The sequence below is a fragment of the Salvelinus fontinalis genome, chromosome 37 (assembly GCF_029448725.1).
Source record: "Salvelinus fontinalis isolate EN_2023a chromosome 37, ASM2944872v1, whole genome shotgun sequence".
In the NCBI taxonomy this organism is placed as follows: domain Eukaryota; kingdom Metazoa; phylum Chordata; class Actinopteri; order Salmoniformes; family Salmonidae; genus Salvelinus; species Salvelinus fontinalis.
The window spans coordinates 25,357,915-25,377,938 of NC_074701.1; the positions used below are offsets into that span (position 1 = coordinate 25,357,915).

A 20,024-nucleotide genomic window follows, 5' to 3' on the forward strand; every position below is an offset into this window, starting at 1 on the left:
TGTCATTTCCATGTTGAATCAGCTGAGAGGTGCTGACGCTCATAGTGTTCTGCTTGAGAGCATCTGGTGGGTGGAGAAACATGGTAAGAACATCCTGCTCTCGCTATATTCCACTCCATTCTATCTGGGAGTGGTAGTAGTTCATTCAGACTTGTCCTAAGGGGCTATTTCACACAGCTGGTCTAAGGACTTAAAGCCAGCTAACTTTCACAAGTACATGCAAGAGAGTTTGGACAGACATTTTGGAAACCTGAAATTTGGACAGCGGTTCAAAACAAAAACTATTTGGCTACAGCCTTAGGCAGTTCCACCTCGGTTTTTATATGCTGACAGTGATTTCCTTGTCTCTGTGATATATTGTCTGTTGGTAATTTCACCACCATAAGCATTTATCTTGTATTAATTTACAACGGTCCTTCTCTTTTCTCGTTTTAAACCAGTGATTACTGGTTACCGTTTTAAACCAGTGATTACTGGTCAGAGTATATTTTCCTGTTTGTGTCAGAGCAAAGATAGTTTTATGTGTTTTGCTTTAGTTCTAATGTCCATAAACATACTGTGAGTACCAACGCTTTGCTCTAGAGTCTACTCCCCAATGTCCTAAGAGCTCTGTGCTTAAGTCACTCTGTTACTGCTGTCCCACCAGGATTTGTCTCGCCAGGCATTGTGATTTAGAGATTTAGATGGTGCCTTTGGGGTTTTCCTCACTTTTCATGCTCCAAAAAACTCCAACCATCATCTAAATCCTTTGATTTTTTTGTGATGTTTTAAACTTTTTTTGTACAGAATAAGGTTCTAGACATCAGAAGAGCGATTACTCACCTCTAACTGGACAAGGATTTTTTTTTTCTTTAATGAGTCGTACGCGAAGGATATACTACTCATCCCGGACCAGGCCAAAAATCTTGGTCATTCGCATGCAGAGGAGAAGCCGTTGCAGAAGTCGTAGAGCCAGATGCCTGGCAAGACTGTCGCCGAGTGGATAATTGGCCTTTACCCCCCGTTCTGCAGTGCGATCTCTAATATTAAGGAAGTCTTGAGGTTTTGCCCGCCTGAGTTAGTGTGGTCTACAACTTATGATGAAGTATTCTATCTACCGAGAGAGTTTTCATCTATATTCTTCGTAGCTGTCTATCACAGGAAGTACCAGTGACGCGCTCTACGGAAGTGGTCCGATGAAGCGGATGCTAAGCTATAGAACTTTTTCGCTAGCACAGACTGGAATATGTTCCGGGATTCATCCAATGGCATTGAGGAGTATACCACATTGGCTTTATTAATAAGTGCATCGATGACGTCATACCCACAGTACATATCCCAACCACTAGCCATGGATTACAGACAACATCCGCGATGAGCTAAAGGCTAAAGCTTCCGCTTTCAAGGAGCAGGACACTAATCCAGACGCTTATAAGAAATCCCACTACACCCTCGGACAAACCATTAAACAGGCAAAGCATCAATACAGGACTAAGATTGAATCCTACTACACTGGCTCTGACTCTCATCCGTATTGGCAGGGCTTGCAAACTATCACTGATTACAAAGGGAAACCAAGCCGTGAGCTGCCCAGTGACGCAAGCCTACCAGACAAGCGAAATGCCTTCTATGCTCACTTCGAGACAAGCAACACTGAACTATGCATGAGAGAACCAGCATTTCTGGACGACTGTGTGATAACTCTCTCCATAGCCGATATGAGTAAGACCTTTAAAGAAGTTAATATTCACAAGGCCGCAGGGCCAAACGGATTACCAGGACAGGTACTCCTAGCATGCTCTAACCAGCTGGCAAGTGACTTCACTGACATTTTCAACCTCTCCCTGACCCAGTACCTACATGTTTCAATCAGACCACCATAGTCCCTGTGCCCAAGAATGCCAAGGTAACCTGCCTAAATAACTACTGCCCCGTAGCACTCACATCTGTAGCCATGAAATGCTTGGAAAGGCTGGTCATGGCTCACATCAACCCAGAAAACCTGGACCCATTCCAATTCGCATACCGCCCCAACAGATCTACAGATGACATAATCTCTATTGCAGTCTACACTGCCTTTTCCCACCTGGACAAAAGGAGCACCTACGTGAGAATGCTGTTCATTGACTACAGCTCAACGTTCAACACCATAGCTTAGTGATGAGCTTGGAGGGCACTAAGGACCCTGGGACTGAACGCCTCCCTCTGCAACCGGATCCTGGGCTTCCTGACGGGCCGCCCCCAGGTGGTGAGGGTAGGCAACATCACATCCACCACGCTGACCCTCAACAGGAGCGCCCCTCTGGGTTGCGTGCTCAGTCCCCTCCTGCACTCCCTGTTCACCCACTACTGCGTGGCCACGCACGACTCCAACACCATCATTAAGTTTGCAGAGAACATGACTGTGGTAGGCCTGATCGATGACGATGAGACAGCCTACAGGGAGGAGGTCAGAGACCTGGCAGTGAGGTGCCAGGACATCAACCTCTCCCTCAATGTGAGCAAGACAAAGGAGCTGATCGTGGACTATAGGAAAAGGAGGGCCAAACTGGCCTCCATTAACATTGATGTGGCTGAAGTGGAGTGGGTTGAGAGTTTCAAGGTCCTTGGTGTCCACATCACCAACGAACTATCATGGTCCAAACACACCAAGACAGTTGTGAAGAGGGCACAACAGCACCTTTTCCCCCTCAGGAGACTGAAAAGATTTGGCAAGGGTCCCCAGATCCTCAAAATTCTACAGCTGCACCATTAAGATGATCCTGATTGGTTACATCACCGCCTGGTATGGCAACTGCTCGGCATCTGACCGTATGGCGCTACAAAGGATAATTTGATTAGAATTTTGATTTCATCGTATTTTTATTATTATTATTTTTTTTTTTTCACCTTTATTTAACCAGGTAGGCTAGTTGAGAACAAGTTCTCATTTGCAACCGCGACCTGGCCAAGATAAAGCATAGCAGTGTGAACAGACAACAACACAGAGTTACACATGGAGTAAACAATAAACAAGTCAATAACATGGTAGAAAATAGAGAATCTATATACAATGTGTGCAAAAGGCATGAGGTAGGCAATAAATCGAGTAATTACAATTTAGCAGATTAACACTGGAGTGATAAATCATCAGATGATCATGTGCAAGAAGAGATACTGGTGTGCAAAAGAGCAGAAAAGTAAATAAATAAAAGCAGTATGGGGGGTGAGGTAGGTAAATTGGGTGGGTAGTTTACAGATGGACTATGTACAGCTGCAGCTGCAGTATGTCGAATGAGGCCATAATTCTACAGCTCCAACACTATTTACATTCCTCTTACCCTCCAAAACAAGTAAGCATCTCTCGCTCTGTACACATAATCAAATAAAATTTTATTCATCACTTACACATGGTTAACAGATGTTATTGTGAGTGTAGCGAAATGCTTATGCTTCTAGATCCGACAGTGAAGCACTATCTAACAGGTATAGAATAGATAGTGTAGTATACAGTATATACAAATGAGATAAGTAATGCGAGATATGAAAACAATGTTAAAGTGGCATTATTAAAGTGACTGGTGTTCCATTTATTGAAGTGGCCAATGATATCAAGTCTGTAGGTCGGCAGCCGCCTCTCTGTGCCAGTGATGGCTGTTTAACAATCTGATGGCCTTGAGATTTAAAAACAGCTTCTATCTCTCTGTCCCAGCTTTGATGCACCTGTACTGACCTCGCCTTCTGGATGGAAGTGGGGTGAACAGGCAGTGGCTCGGGTGGTTATTGTCCTTGATCTTTTTTGCCTTCCTGTGACATCGGGTGTTGTAGGTGTCCTGGAGGGCAGATAGTTTGCCCCTGGTGATGCCTTGTGTAGACCACCCTCTGGAGAGCCCTGCAGTTGTGGGCAGTGCAGTTGCTGTACCAGGCGGTGATACAGCCAACAGGATGCTCTCGATTCTGCACCTGTAAAAGTTAGTGAGGGTTTTCGGTGACAAGCCACATTTTTGCAGCCTCCTGAGGTTGAAGAGGCGCAGTTGCACCTTCTTCACCACACTGTCCGTGTGCGTGGACCATTTCAGTTTGTCTGTGATAGGTACACCGAGGGACTTAAAACTTTCAATCTTCTCCACTGCTGTCCTGTCGATGTGGATAGGGGGGGTGCTCCCTTTGCTGTTTCCTGAAGTCCACAATCATCTCTTTTGTTTTGCTGACATTGAGTGAGAGGGTATTTTCCTGACACCACACTTCGAGGGCCCTCACCTCCTCCCTGTAGAGTGTCTCATCGTTGTTGGTAATCAAGCCTACCATAGTTGCGTTGTCTGCAAACTTGATGATTGAGTTCGAGGCGTGCATGGCCACGCAGTCGTGGGTGAACAGGGAGTACAGGAGAGGGTTGAGAACTCACCCTTGTGGGGACCCAGTGTTGAGGATCAGCGGAGTGGAGATGTTGTTTCCTACCGTCACCTCCTGGGGGTGGCCCGTCAGGAAGACCAGGACCCAGTTGCACAGAGCGGGGTCAAGACCCAGGGACTCAAGCTTAATGATGAGTTTGGAGGGTACTATGGTGTTGAATGCTGAGCTAAAGTCAATGAACAGCATTCTTACATAGGTATTCCTCTTGTCCAGATGGGATAGGGTAGTGTGATGGCGATTGCATCGTCTGTGGACCTATTGGGGCGGTAAGCAAATTGGAGTGGGTCTAGGGTGACAGGTAGGGTGGCGGTGATATGATCCTTAACTAGTCTCTCAAAGCACTTCATGATGACGGAAGTGAGTGCTACGGGGCGATAGTCATTTAGTTCAGTTACCTTAGTTTTCTTGGGAACAGGAACAATGGTGGCTTGATTGAATATGGCTTGATTGAATATGTCCGTAATACACCAGCCAGCTGGTCTGCGCATGTTCTGAGGATGTGGCTAGGGATGCCATCTGGGCCGGCAGCCTTGCGAGGGTTAACACGTTTAAATATTTTACTCACTTCGGCCACGGAGAAGGAGTGCCCACAGTCCTTGGTAGCGGGGCGTGTCGGTGGCACTGTATTCTCCTCAAAGCGCACTAAGAAGTTGTTTAGTTTGTCTGGAAGCAAAATGTTGATGTCTGCGACGGGGCTGGTTTTCTTTTTATAATCCGTGATTGTCTGTAGACCCTGTCGCATACTCTATGTCTTGTTTGAGCTGTTGAATTGCGACTCGACTTTGTCTCGATATTGATACTTTGCTTGTTTGATTGCCTTACGCAGGGAATAACTATACTGTTTGTATTCGGCCATATTCCCAGTTGCCTTGCCATGATTAAATGTGGTGGTACGAGATTTGCTGCCATCGCGTATGCTGCCCTCAATCCACGGTTTCTGGTCAGGGAAGGTTTTAATAGTCAGTGGGTACAACATCTCCTATACACTTCTTTATAAACTCGCTCACCGAGTCAGCGTATACGTCAATGTTGTTCTCTGAGGCTACCCGGAACATATCCCAGTCCACGTGATCAAAGTAATCTTGAAGCATGGAATCCGATTGGTCAGACCCGCGTTGGATAGATCTAAGCACTGGTGCTTCCTGTTTTAGTTTCTGCCTATAGGAGGGGAGCAACAAGATGGAGCCATGGTCAGATTTGCCAAAAGGAGGGTGGGGGAGGACCTTGTATGCATCGCGGAAGTTAGAGTAGCAATGGTTGAGCTTGTTACTCGCTCGTGTACTGCAATCAATATGCTGATAGAATTTAGGTAGCCTTGTTTTTAAATTAGCTTTGTTAAAATCCCCAGCTACAATAAATGTAGCCTCAGGATAAATGGTTTCCAGTTTGCATGAAGTCCAGTAAAGTTCCTTGATGGCCGTCTTGGTATCCACTTGCAGGGGGATATACTGTGACAATAACCGAGGAGAGTTCTCTTGGGAGATAATACGGTCGGCATTTGATTGTGGGAAATTCTAGGTCAGGTGAACAAAAGAACTTGAGTTCCTGTATGTTGTTACATTTACACCATGAGTCGTTAATCATGAAACATACACCCCCGCCCTTCTTCTTACCGGAGAGATGTTTATTCCTATCGGCGCGATGCACTAAAAATCCAATTGGCTGTACTGACTCCCGACAGCATGTCCCAAGCTAGCCATGTTTCCGTGAAACATAGTATGTTATAATCCCGGATATCTCTTTGGAAAGCAACCCTTGCTCTGATTTCGTCGACTTTGTTAACTAGGGACTGGACATTAGCGAGTAATATACTTGGAAGCGATGGGTGGTGTGCGCGCATCTTCACTAGAAGACCGCTCCGGCATCCTCTCCTCCGGCAGTTTGTTTTGGGTCAGCTTCTGGAATCAGTTCAAATTCCCTGGGAGGTGCAGACAAAGGATCCGCTTTGGGAAAGTATTCCTGGTCGTAGTGCTGGTTGTGCTGTTAAGTTGACGTCTCTGATATCCGATAGTTCTTCCCGGCTGTATATAATAACATTTAAGGTTTTCTGGGCTAACAATGTAAGAAATAATACATCAAAAAACTAAATACTGCACAGTTTCCTAAGGACTAGAAGGGAAGCTTCCATCTCTATCGGCGCCATCTTGTCTCGTACCAGGCTAAATGCATCTGTCCAGGCTGCATCCTCCATACTGCTTCCAGGAGCTGTTTTATAGTGACAGGATGGATGCCTTGGTTAAGATTAGGTGAAGTGTATATAGTATCTAAGTTTTGAACTAATAGGTGTAGGGGTTTGATTCATTAGATCCTATTTGATGGTTTTTGGGAAATGGCAACATAGATTACTACTCATAAATTGACTTCATATTTTGTTGCATATTTCACAAACACCCCAGACATATTGGTTGCAACATCCCGTTTGTACTCCGAGGTCTCAATGTTGAAACCCATAGATTCCTCCTCCTTTCTTGCCTGCTGCAGTACATAGTGGTGCCAATTTCAATATGAAACTCATGACATGTTCTGTTATTGTGTAACACGCTGGCATATAATGATAACATATTACTTTATGCTGTCACAAGTATGCCATAACAGATCAGCATATCCAAGGTCGTCAAGATGGCTAACGCCAGTCTAAAGCAACTGATGTATGCAACTGTGACATGTTGTAAGACTCAGCTGAAGTACTGATATTCTCCACCCCCATAACAAACCCCAGAGGTTCGTGGGGCGCCCACCCGTTCCTCCCCTGGTTCTCCCACGGCCCGTCTTCATGCCATGCATCTGCTGACAGGATGTTTTTCACTCCTTGCATTGCCCTCATGTCCTCTTCTACAGATGTTTGTAAAAGCAGCAGGAAATGTGGATTATAATTAATGAACATTTTTGTTGGGGGAAATCAGGTCTGAAATTTTAAAGTGGAAATTATAAACTTCAGAAGCCTTTTTAAACTGCAAATATACTACATGTTTTACATTTCCTGCATTGCAGAAAAGTTATTCTGCGACAGGCTGGTCAAATTAAGATTAAGATCCTACATCTGTACACCACTGTCCACTCATACTGGGGCGGCAGGTAGCCTAGTGGTTAGAGTGTTGGGCCAGTAACCGAAAGGTTGCTATATCGAAACCCAAACTGAGAAGGTAAAAATCTGTCGTTCTGCCCCTGAACAAGGCAGTTAACCCACTGTTCCTAGGCCGTCATTGTAAATAAGAATTTGTTCTTAACTGACTTGCCTAGTTAAATAAAAAAATAAGAAATACTCCACAAAGAGAGGTTCATTTCAGTTCCTCTAGCTGGAAGCTTGCGTTCCATATACAGTACATGTGTTAATGTTATTATTAGGAAATAAGGAATGTTAGAAAACACTTTGGTTTGTATTCATCCACTGAGAATGAGTTGATGAAGTGCAACACATACCCACTTGTATGATTGGTAGGCTTTTTATGTCAAAGCATCTTCATCTGTTCATCTTTGCCTGCCAGCATCTTCAGAAAACAGTGTTGCTGCAGACTGTTTAGCAGTTTTGCATCATTTCAAATCAAATGTTATTGGTCACATGCAGATGTTATTGTGGGTGTAGCGAAATGCTTGTGTTCATAGCTCCAACAGTGCAGTAGTATCTAACAATTCACAACAATACACACAAAACTAAAAGTAAAACAATGGAATTAAGAAATATATAAATATTAGGATGAGCAATGTCAGAGTGGCATTGACTAAAATACAGTAGAATAGTATAGTGTATACATATGAGATGAGTAAAGCAGTATGTAAACATTATTAGGGACTAGTGTTCCATTATTAAAGTGGCCAATGATTCCATGTCTATGTATATAGGGCAGCAGCCTCTAAGGTACAGGGTTGAGTAACAGGGTGGTGATGGCTATTTAACAGTCTAATGGCCTTGAGATTGAAGCTATTTTTCAGTCTCTCGGTCCCAGCTTTGATGCATGCACCTGTACTGACCTCGCCTTTTGGATGATAGTGGGGTAAACAGGCCGTGGCTCGGGTGGTTGATAATCTTTTTGGCCTTCCTGTGACATCGGGGGCTGTAGGTGTCTTGGAGGGCAGGCAGTATACCCCCGGTGATGTGTTGGGCAGACCGCACCACCCTCTGGAGAGCCCTGTGGTTGCGGGCGGTGCAGTTGCCATACAAGGCAGTGATACTCAATTGTGTGCATCAATTGTGCATCTGTAAAAGTTTGTGAGGGTCTCAGGGGCCAAGCCAAATCTCAGACTCCTGAGGTTGAAGAGGCGTGGACCATTTCAGATTGTCAGTGATGTGTACACCAAGGAACCTCTACCTTCTCCACTGTGGTCCTGTTGATGTGGATAGGGGCGTGCTCCCTCTGCTGTTTCCTGAAGTCCACAATCAGCTCCTTCGTTTTGTTGACGTTGAGGGACACGTTAGATTCCTGGCACCACTCCGCCAGGGTCCTCACCTCCTCCCTGTAGACTGTCTCGTCATTGTTGGTAATCAGGCCTATTACTGTTGTGTCATCTGCAAACTTGATGATAATATAGTTACTGTCACTGAGATAGTGGCGTTCCTTCTACCAGGGCCTGGGTTTTGACCCCTGTTGTAAATTCTGATTGTACCACTTGAATAAAAACTCAAATGTTATGGACATTGAGATTTGATTAACAAATTGTCTCATTGAGAACATGACAGAACAGTGTGCTTTATTTATTTCTTGTTTCTGTATGTCATGAAGAGCTGAAGGCTAAATCTCAAAGTGCTAGGCTAAAGTACACCTGCTGCTGTGCATTTCTCCATTGTCCCATAACAACCTACAGAGCTAAGGCAATGTTAGTATTTTGGTGAAGCGGAGTGTATATTGTTTTGACAGTATAGAATTAAACCAACTGAAAGCTATCATTCGGTACTGTATGTTACCCACCCACTACCAGAGGCTTAATCTTTCCCAAAGTCACACATGCTAGCCCAGTATCATCCAATCTCCCAGTGTGGCCCAAATAGGTTGTTTCATCCACCTCATCCCTTGGGCTTCCAATAGAAATACTCCCGCCTCTCAACGGTGTGATTCACCACATTCCTCATCCACAATGACCTGTAACTCCCACAGGACGTCCTGACCCCTGGCCTCAACCTGCTCCTACTTCTGTGAAAACATCAAACGTCATTAACCTTTGGATTCTCTTTTTAAATTATGTTCCCTGTAATCTAATTTTGTTTTCCAATTTCAGACTAGTCGGGGACTGTGAGTGTAGAAATAGTATTTCATGTGAAATTTATGGGCCACATTCTTCTGAGTGAAGCAGGCTCTCTTGTGAAACATTTACAGACGTGTTTGCGGGGGAGTAAGTACAAGGATGTGTGGAACTTACTTTCTGTAGGCATTACTCCATTACCAAGGGCCAGTTTGTCTGGACATTAACACCACCAGTTGGGGTCATTTGTTCGCTTATCTAATGCTTACATTTGTGCTTACCCAGGACATGTTATGTTGAGAAAGGAAAGCAAAATCCATTTTTCCCTTCAAATCATGTCAAGACACTAGTATTGCATTTTACCACACATTATGCAACTCATGGTGATCCTGACTGGAGAATGAAGGAGGTACCTTTGCACATGAAACTGTGATCCAGGTTGCTTCCCTACAACCTAGCCAATCTCAGGATCATTATATATTGATATTCTGTCATGTTGTCAACCCCTCCACAACATTAACTGCATTTGTGTTGATATCAAGAAAGCAAAAGTACTTTCATTTCAATAGCAAATCATGGTGACATACTTATGACATTGTCCTGCAGTCTTTTTCCAAAGAACACATACTGCGTGTTTCCATGGACCAATTCTAGCCAGTTAATCATTCTGAATGTTGACCTTTTCAGTAATTTTTCTATAGAAAATGCATTGCTCTCCAGAGGTAATACTAAACAGAACATTGGGTTAGGTTAAGGGCAATTCCATGGTAACAGAGTGACACTGAGACTCAGATTTTTCACTTCAAAATGTATGTCAAACAAAAACCAATGATTGCAAAGTTAAACAAACCATACAACTCTATGCGCAAAGGACTGTTTCCACTGAAATGTTACAAAAACACATGGCAACAGAATGATGGTTTGTGCTGATTGTTCCGTTATTCTCTGTACGTTAAACTACTGTACTGAACTTTACTGTACTCTACTGTGATGTATTTTGATGTCAACTTGTGAAACATGGACGTAGACTATGATTGGTTCAGATTTGGTCGGGACTAACCAAATTTGGTCTTGTTTAGTGGTGAAACTCATTAAAATAATAGCCAGTGTGTATAATAATACCCAAATATGCAAAGGAGAATATTACATATTTCTACCTTTTGTGTACCTATTCAGGATACATCACCATGATGGATATGAATATCCATAATTATGCATTTCTGTGTAGTACAGATCAGGGACCCATGAATTCCGTTACTGCAATTCTGTTACTGGGTGTAAATCCACTTCACCTACTGTAGTTCAATAACCAAAATCGATTTTTGACATGACACCTTAGTTGAGTTCCCATTCTTTCTGCAGACATATTTGAATCTTAATTTGGAGCAGATATACTATACAACAGTATGTGGACACTTCTTCAAATTACTGGATTTGGCTATTTCAGCCACACCCGTTGCTGACAGGTGTATAAAATCGAGCACACAGCCATGCAATCTCCATAGGAAAACATTGGCAGTAGAATGGCCTTACTAAAGAGCTCAGTGACTTTCAACGTGGCACCATCATAGGATGCCACCTTTCTAACAAGTCAGTTCGTCAAATTTCTGCCCTGCTAGAGCTGCCCCGGTCAACTGTAAGTGCTGTTATTGTGAAGTGAACGTCGGGGAGCAACAACGGCTCAGCCGCAAAGTGGTTGGTCACACAAGCTCACAGAACGGGACCACCGAGGACTGAAGCGCATAAAAACGTCTGTTCTCGTTTGCAACACTCGCTACCGAGTTCCAAACTGCCTCTGGAAGCAACGTCAGCACAAAAACTTTTTCAGGAGCTTCATGAAATGGGTTTCCATAGCCGAGCAGCAGTGGTGGAAAAATGACCCAATTGTCACGCTTGAGTGAAAGTAAAGATACCTAGAAAATGACTCAAGTGAAAGTCACCCAGTAAAATACTTCTTGAGTAAAAGTATTTGGTTTGAAATGTATTTGCTAAAATATACTTCAGTATCAATAAAAAAATATTCCTTATATTAAGCAAACCAGACCACACCATTGGGTGTCCGGGAAAATGTATGGAGTAAAGGCAGCGCTTAATTGGCTTAGCATCGTCTGGGTTAGAGGAGGGTGTGGCCGGGGGGTTTTCCTTGGCTCATCACACTCTAGCGACTCCTTGTGGCAGGCCGGGTGCCTGCAAGCTGACCACAGTCGTCAGTTGAACGGTGTTTCCTCCGACACATTGGTGCGGCTTGCTTCCGGGTTAGCAGGTGTTAACCAGCCAAGCAGCGCTGCTTTTTATGATTCGGAGGGCGCATGACTTGACCTTCGCCTTTCCTGAGCCTGTTGCAGCGATGAGACAAGATCGTAACTACCAATTGGATATCACAAAATTGGGGGTAAAAAGGGGGTAAAATTACAAACAAAACCACAACACACTATATATATATATATATATATATATATATATATATATATATATATATATAACCTACAGTTGAAGTCGGAAGTTTACATGCACCTTAGCCAAATACATTTAAAATCAGTTTTCACAATTCCTGACATTTAATCCTAGTAAAAAGTCCCTGTCTTAGGTCAGTTAGTATCACCACTTTATTTTAAGAATGTGAAATGTCAGAATAATAGTAGAGGGAATTATTTTTTTCAGCTTCTATTTCTTTCATCACATTCCCAGTGGGTCAGAAGTTTACATACACTCAATTCGTATTTGGGTGAAATGTTTCGGGTACTCTTCCACAAGCTTCCCACAATAAGTTGGGTGAATTTTGACCCATTCCTCCTGACAGAGCTGGTGTATAACTGAGTCAGGTTTGTAGGCCTCCTTGCTCGCACACGCTTTTTCAGTTCTGCCCACAAATTTTCTTTAGGATTGAGGTCAGGGCTTTGTGATGGCCACTCCAATATCTTGACTTGGTTGTCCTTAAGGCATTTTGCCACAACTTTCGAAGTATGCTTGGGGTCATTGTCCATTTGGAAGACCCATTTGCGACCAAGCTTTAACTTCCTGACTGATGTCTTGAGATGTTGCTTAAATATATCCACATAATTTTCCTTTCTTGTGATGCCATCTATTTTGTGAAGTGCACCAGTCCCTCCTGCAGCAAAGCACCCTCACAACATGATGCTGCCAACCAAGAGCTTCACGGTTGGGATGGTGTTCTCAGCTTGCAAGCCTCCCCCTTTTTCCTCCAAACATAACAATGGTCATTATGGCCAAAAAGTAATATTTTTGTTTCATCAGACAGTGCATATGCAAAATCTGGTAATAGAAATTGGGCGATTAGGGTGGGGTTTATACTTGCTTGCTGTTGCTCGTACAGATGAACGTGGTACCTTCAGGCATTTGGAAATTGCTCCCAAGGATGAACCAATTTTTTTTCTGAGGTCTTGGCTGATTCCTTTAGATTTTCCCATGATGTCAAGCAAAGAGGCACTGAGTTTGAAGGTAGGCCTTGAAATACATCCACAGGTACACCTCCAATTGACTGAAATTATGTCAATTAGCCTATCAGAAGCTTCTAAAGCCATGACAACATTTTATGGAATTTTCCAAGCTGTTTAGAGGCACAGTCAACTTTGTGTATGTAAACGTCTGACCCACTGGAATTGTGATTAAGTGAAATAATCTGTCTGTAAACAATTGTTGGTAAAATTACTTGTGTCATGCACAAAGTAGATGTCCTAAACGACTTGCCAAAACTATAGTTTGTTAACAAGAAATTTGTGGAGTGGTTGAAAAACGAGTTTTAATCTCCAACCTAAGTGCATGTAAACTTCCGACTTCAACTGTGTGTGTGTGTGTGTATATATATGTATGTATATATGTATGTATGTATGTATGTATGTATGTATGTATGTATGTATGTATGTATGTATGTATGTATGTGAAGTACAGATACCCCAAAAACGACTTAAGTAGTACTTTGAAGTATTTTACACCACTGCTAAGCAGCGGCACACAAGCCTAAGATCACCATGTGCAATGCCAAGCATCGGCTGGAGTGGTGTAAAGCTCAACCCCATTTGACTCTGGAGCAGTGGAAACACGTTCTCTGGAGTGATTAATCACACTTCACCATCTGGCAGTGCGACGGACTAATCTGGGTTTGGCAGATGCCAGGAGAACACTACCTGCCCGAATGCATAGTGCCAACTGTAAAGTTTGGTGGATGAGGAAAATTTGTCTGTGACTGTTTTTCATGGTTCGGCCATGGCCCCTTCCAGTGAAGGGAAGCCTTAACGCTCCAGCATACAATGACATTCTAGACAATTCTGTGCTTCCAACTTTTTGGCAACAGTTTGAGGAAGGCCCTTTCCTGTTTCAGCATGACCCCATGCGCAAAGCGAGGTCCATACAGAAATGTTTTTTTGAGATCGGTGTGGAAGAACTTGCCTGACCTGCACACAGCCCTGACATCAACCCCATCAAACACCTTTGTGATGAATTGGAACGCCGACTGCAAGCCAGGCCTAATCGCCCAACATCAGTGCCTGACCTCACTAATGCTCTTGTGGCTGAATGGAAGCAAGTCCCTGCAGCAATGTTCCAACATCTAGTGGAAAACCTTCCCAAAAGAGTGGAGGCTGTTATATTAGCAAAGAAGGGACCAACTCCATATTAATGCCCATGATTTTGGAATGAGATGTTCAACGAGCTGGTGTCCACATACCTTTGGTCATGTAGTGTATTTTTTTTTTTTTTTTGGTCTCATAAAAAATAGGGAGATTTGACCAAAATTCTGTTACCAGATTTTGCATATACACTGTTCTTCCAGTAAATGTGTTTTGTAAAATGTTCAGTGGAAATTGTTAAAGTAGTTTTTGTGCATAGAATTGTATGGTTTGTTTAACTTTACAATCATTGGTTTGCTTGACTAAGATTTTGAAGTGAAAAATCAGTCTTCGTGTCACTCTTTTACTGTGGAATTGCCCTTAACCATAACATCATTCTTGTTATTACACCAAGGCCAATACGTATCACTGTACACCAGTGCTGTGGTGCTCCTGACCCAGTTTCTCTGAAAATGTGGTAAATCTATCAAGAAAATAGAGAAACGCATCATTAGCAGCTTTGCATCAACTGCCTTAAATGACGGATGAACATGTGAATGCACTGCGGAGAACAACTATGTATTTTACATCAACAGAAAAGCCACAGGCCAGACAAATGGATGTGCAGATGTATCTGTATCATAAACAAAGTATTGTTTTCACTGTGGTTAGGAAACTGTTCCGTGACATATTTTACAGAGGTCTTGAGTATTTGTTTTCATTGCAAGTCTTTAAAATAATATTTGTTATACTCAGGGATATCCCTACAAAAGCTTGTGTTCTGCCAGATATGTCAGTAAGTTCTCTTGTAGCTAACATTTCTAATGCCAGCCTTATGATACCATATTAATGCAGGAGGAGACATTGTCTGTCAAAAGTGTGAATATTCCAAAAAGATGGATCTCCCATCATGGTAGTATAGCACTGAGATCTTTTATACAAAGATCAGCAATTTGTTAGAAAGAAGCCCTATCTAATTATAAGGTTTATCAAGAAGGAGTTTGACTTCTTTCTAAATCCAAAAATTAGATACTTTTGGGGATTTTGTCCTGTTATCCACACATTCCCAGGACATTAGTTAACCCGAGCGTGATTTGGCTCTGTGAATGTTATACAGTACTGTATATTTAACAGTTGGTGGTTTCATGAATTGTTCCTTTTTCCTCTCCTACAGCGGCAACTGAGGGAAGAGTCAATGGTGGCGAGGACTTCTTTCAGAAGGTAAGTCTCAAGTCTGTATTATTGGATTGTGTTTGGATGTCCAGAGGAGAACACTCAGGTGATGAAATTAGAGAAAGTGTCAGGTGTTCCCCTAATAGGGTCCTGATAACAGAACGAAGACTTTCAAATAAGTTAGTATTACTTTTTGTTGAAACTATTGTACCTGATATTATTGTGGACCTTGTACTAGTCAGGCATGTGCTTGACAGGCTGAGGCTGCACATTCGATAGACCAAAGATGGACCACTCTCCACAATTAGGGCATGTACAGACAGAGACAGATGCAATATGCATTCATACACTATACACATTCATCTGTTTTGTTGTCATACTTTGTTAGCATTAAATATTTTTCTAAGACTCAGTTTAGTTTGTACTAGTCTGCTCTATGCTATTGCATAGGAACCTAAGTAATTGCCTGAAAGAAAATGGAAAAGTCTTTGATTGCACTGCTCCTGTCTAAAGTGCTGTTTCCTGAAGTGTTTCAACTTCCTCCACATAGTATGTTAATGGCCTTTAATTAACTAAGTGACGGACATTAGTTTATTTTACCATTCTTTGTCTGGTTTTGAGGCAAGTTTATTTAAATGTAAAAGCAGGAGGCAATTTAACTGTCCCTACAGCCATTTCAAAACCAAGAATGCTAACCATGCGTCATCCCATAATTATTTTTTACCATAAATTCTAGACATGTTTTGTCTCTGTAAATATGAAGCTCAGTCAATTAAACTTATCTGACATAAATGTAGGTGGTGCCTTGGCTTGCCAATCATGCCTTTCCAAAGCCACTGCCCTGTCTTCACTGTTCACATGCAATCCTCCCTACGCCAACTTTCCATTCCAATGGATGCTTGTCAGAAGTTAAAAGACTAGTAACACAGACAGTGACGTTTTTATTGAAGAATTTCCGTTCAAATGGGTCTGTAATTTTCCTCCGATAGCATGACAACCACAGAGACCCAATTCATGTCAGTAAAATAAACATTGTAGAGATCTGGAACGCTTTATTTTAAAGAAAATGTATGAGGTTTGTGTGGACTACCTTGAAGTCGATGAAAATGTAAAGTGTAACTTGACCCTTTCCTTCCTCAAACATACCCATGAAGTTCCTCATATTTCACACACAATGATTCTCTCTCCCCTCCACTACACACACACACACATGCACATCGTCTTTTTGAGCTAAGCAGTTTGCAAAGAAAAAAACTAAACACTTGCAGGGATTTGCCTGTGGTAGATCACCCTCTTACTCACTGTCTGTTTGTCTTCCGTTCAGTCCAGGCCAGCTCTCAGCCCCCCCCCCTCTGCATCTCATGCTGGGTCCAAGCATTGTTTCCCACTCAGATCACTGTATTAGATCATTTGTAATGTTTTGTTATATGGAACTTTGGTGTATTTTACTGATGGACAACATGCTTTATGTGTAGGCTATTATATAATCTCTCATTGACAGATTATGTGTGTAGAACAGGAATTGACAGACTGTGAGAATTTTACTTCTGGGTAACCAAGATTAGCTATAATAAAATGTGGAACTGCATTTAAAAAATAAATATATTTTACCCTTATTTTACCAGGTAAGTTGACTGAGAACACATTCTCATTTACAGCAACGACCAGGGGAATAGTTACATGGTAGAGGAGGGGGATAAATGAGCCAATTGGAAACTGGGGATGATTAGGGGGCCATGACTGTATGAGGGCCAGATTAGATATTTAGCCAGGACACCGGGGTTAACACCCCTTCTCTTACGATAAGTGCCATGGGATCTTTACTGACCACTGATTTCCCTATCTGAAAGACGGGTGACATTTTAACTCAAAGACCATGGACCATTGAACAGTTCAACAGGCTATTAGGCCATCCAATTTCGGACCGTGAAGAGTTGGAATGGTAGACTATGGACCACAGAACTTTAGTGGAGGCTTTTGTCAAACATCTTTCAGTGCTGAGCCAGTCCCTCCCTCCTTATCCCTCGCCTGTGGTTCTGTAAACAACGGAAGCTTGATATACGAGCACTGATTCACTGTGATCTGAGGCCAGGAGGATTCTACTTCATTAGTTTAGGAGTACAACACAGCCCTGTAGTTGTGTGCTGTTAAGCTAGTGTGAAAGGAAACTATTTAGATAATTTTTGTAGAAACTAGAGGGATAGAGAGAGGAAGAAATTGGAGAAAACGTGAAATGAGTCATCACATTGCAGCAAACCAATAGACATCTAAATTGGTTCATTCCTCTGTAGATACCTAGTCACTTTTTATGTTGTAACAAGTGAAAAGAGTACTGATATATCCTACTCCACTAGAAGTACTGTTACTGTTGGAGCTAGGAACACAAGCATTTCGCTACACCGGCAATAACATCTGCTAAATATGTGTATGTGTCCAATAAAATTTGATTTGATTTGTTACTTTAATGAAATTTTACTCAAGCAAACTACTAGTATAAAAAAAACTACTCAAGTAAAAACATTGACCTTTATGTTGGGGGCTATAGATATTGTATTAGATTGATTAACTATATATAGGCTACATACAGAGTACATTAGGTGATGTAGTGTTCCTTGAGCAAAAACAAAGGCGTTATGCTCTAACGCTCTCACGTTTCTCTGAACTTGCTGTTCAGTTTGATCAGGCGCTGATTTTGTGAACCGAGTTTATCCTGGCTCGCTTTGCATTAAGAGCAGTCCAACACAGCTAAAAAGACACTCACAAGCGTCAGAGGCAGGCAGGCCTGTGTTCAGTTTGAGGGACAGCTTCTTTATGTATGGAAAAGAATGAAGCATGTCCATCTTGTCTGACACACAGGCAAGGTACCCATCCATCTCCCCTGTACCTTGTGACCTTCTCGGCACCTTCTTCATCAGATGAATGCTGCCTTTGTTGCTCTGTCTCAAACTCTGTCATTGTGTCAAGATGATGCTTCAGATCGACCAAATCTGTATAGTGTCAAATACACATAGAATATTTCAACAAATTCTGCTTTATGTGGCAACTTAGTTAATCATATCACTGACATTATAATAGCCCAAACAGACTTTCTATTCTTGTTATTCCCAGTTACTGTGACTAGAGTGACTTTGTCAGTTGTTCTCAGACCTAAAAAGTTGTCTAATGTTGAGATGAGTCCATGTCTAGCTGTACCTACTGTGTACACTCACACAGGTATATTATGCACAGTTAGACTTACTGAGTCTTTGGCTTTTAGATGAACCATATTCTAATTTACACAGACCAAATAGCTACAGTACATAGCAAAAAATCCTATGATTCTCTAAATACTGTATGTCATGACCAAGCAAGCCAACGTTAACTAGCTAGCTACCTCACTTATGGATGTTAGACTAATGTTGTTAGCTAGCCCAGATAACTTACTAGCTAGCTAGCCACCACCACACATAGCCGTTATGGCTAGCACGTCTATATCACTATCATCATCGGGTGGTGGTTAGCCATGTAGCTACCTTAACTGCAAGGATAGTTTGCTAATGTTTGCATGCTAGACAACTAGGCTAACAGTAACGTATTGCAGCGACCCTGGATTATAAGCACTTTTGTGGCAGAGTAGTTGGCGCGCTGGGTTTGGTACCAGAAGGTTGAGGGTTTGAGCTGCACTTCATGCCTGTTTCAATACTATAAATTGGTGTCGGAAGTGATCGGACCTCGCATCCACGACAGTACGTGTGCTTGACCGGTGAGCACGCTCCTGCAAGACTGCGTCCTGTGAGGTCTAGCATGAAGGTAGTAGTGTAGTGACCCTGGTTTATAAGCGCACACTTGAGCATGCTTTTGTGGAACCGTCGCTGGCGCGCTGGGCTTCGGGACTGAAGGTTGAGGGGTCGAGTCGCACTCCCTGCCTGTATCATTAGAGCAGTGGTTCCAAAACTATTTATAGTCCCATACCCCTTGAAACATTCAACCTGCAGCTACATACCCCGTCTAGCACAGGGTCAGCTCACTCTCAAATGTTTTTGTTTTTTTGCCATTGTAAGCCTGCCACACACACACACACACTATACTATACATTTATTAAACCTAAACATTTGTGTGAGTTTTTGTCACAACCCGGCTCGTGGGAAGTGACAACGTTCTTATAGGACCAGGGCACAAATAATAATATAATAATAATCAATGCTCTTTATTTAACCATCTTAAATATAAAACCTTATTTATTAATCGAAAATTGTGAGTAACTCACCATAGGTTAATGACAAGGGTGTGCTTGAAAGGATGCACATAACTCTGCAATGTTGGGTTGTATTGGAGAGAGTCTCAGTCTTAAATCATTTCCACACACAGTCTGTACCTCTATTTAGTTTTCATGCTAGTGTGGGCCGAGAATCCTCTCTCGTAACAGTTTTGCTTCCGTCCCTCTCCTCGCCCCTGCCTGGGCTCGAACCAGGGACCCTCTGCACACATCGACAACAGTCACTCTCGAAGGACCGTTACCCATCGCTCCACAAAATCCGCGGCCCTTGCAGAGCAAGGGGAACAACTACTTCAAGGTCTCAGAGCAAGTGACGTCACCGATTGAAGCGCTATTAGCATGCACCCCGCTAACTAGCTAGCCATTTCACACAGGTTACACAGGTACGTGGTTGCAAAAGGCATCAGTGTCTTATCAGCGCGACTTGCCAAGGCAGGATACTCTGAGCGCAGCCCAATTCAGAAATCTGTCAGTGGCTTCTGATT

At 42.7% G+C, this 20,024-nt stretch overlaps 1 protein-coding gene across 4 annotated transcripts in view; it reads left to right on the forward strand.

The window, feature by feature from the left end:
• Positions 1–20,024, forward strand: part of LOC129836419 (protein bicaudal C homolog 1-like) — a 69,498-nt gene that overhangs the window by 10,335 nt on the left and 39,139 nt on the right. For all 4 annotated transcript variants that reach the window (XM_055902543.1, XM_055902545.1, XM_055902544.1 and 1 more), the window contains exon 2: positions 15,286–15,332. In XM_055902543.1, the coding sequence (XP_055758518.1) occupies positions 15,286–15,332 (47 nt within the window). The remainder of the gene's footprint in view (positions 1–15,285; positions 15,333–20,024) is intronic.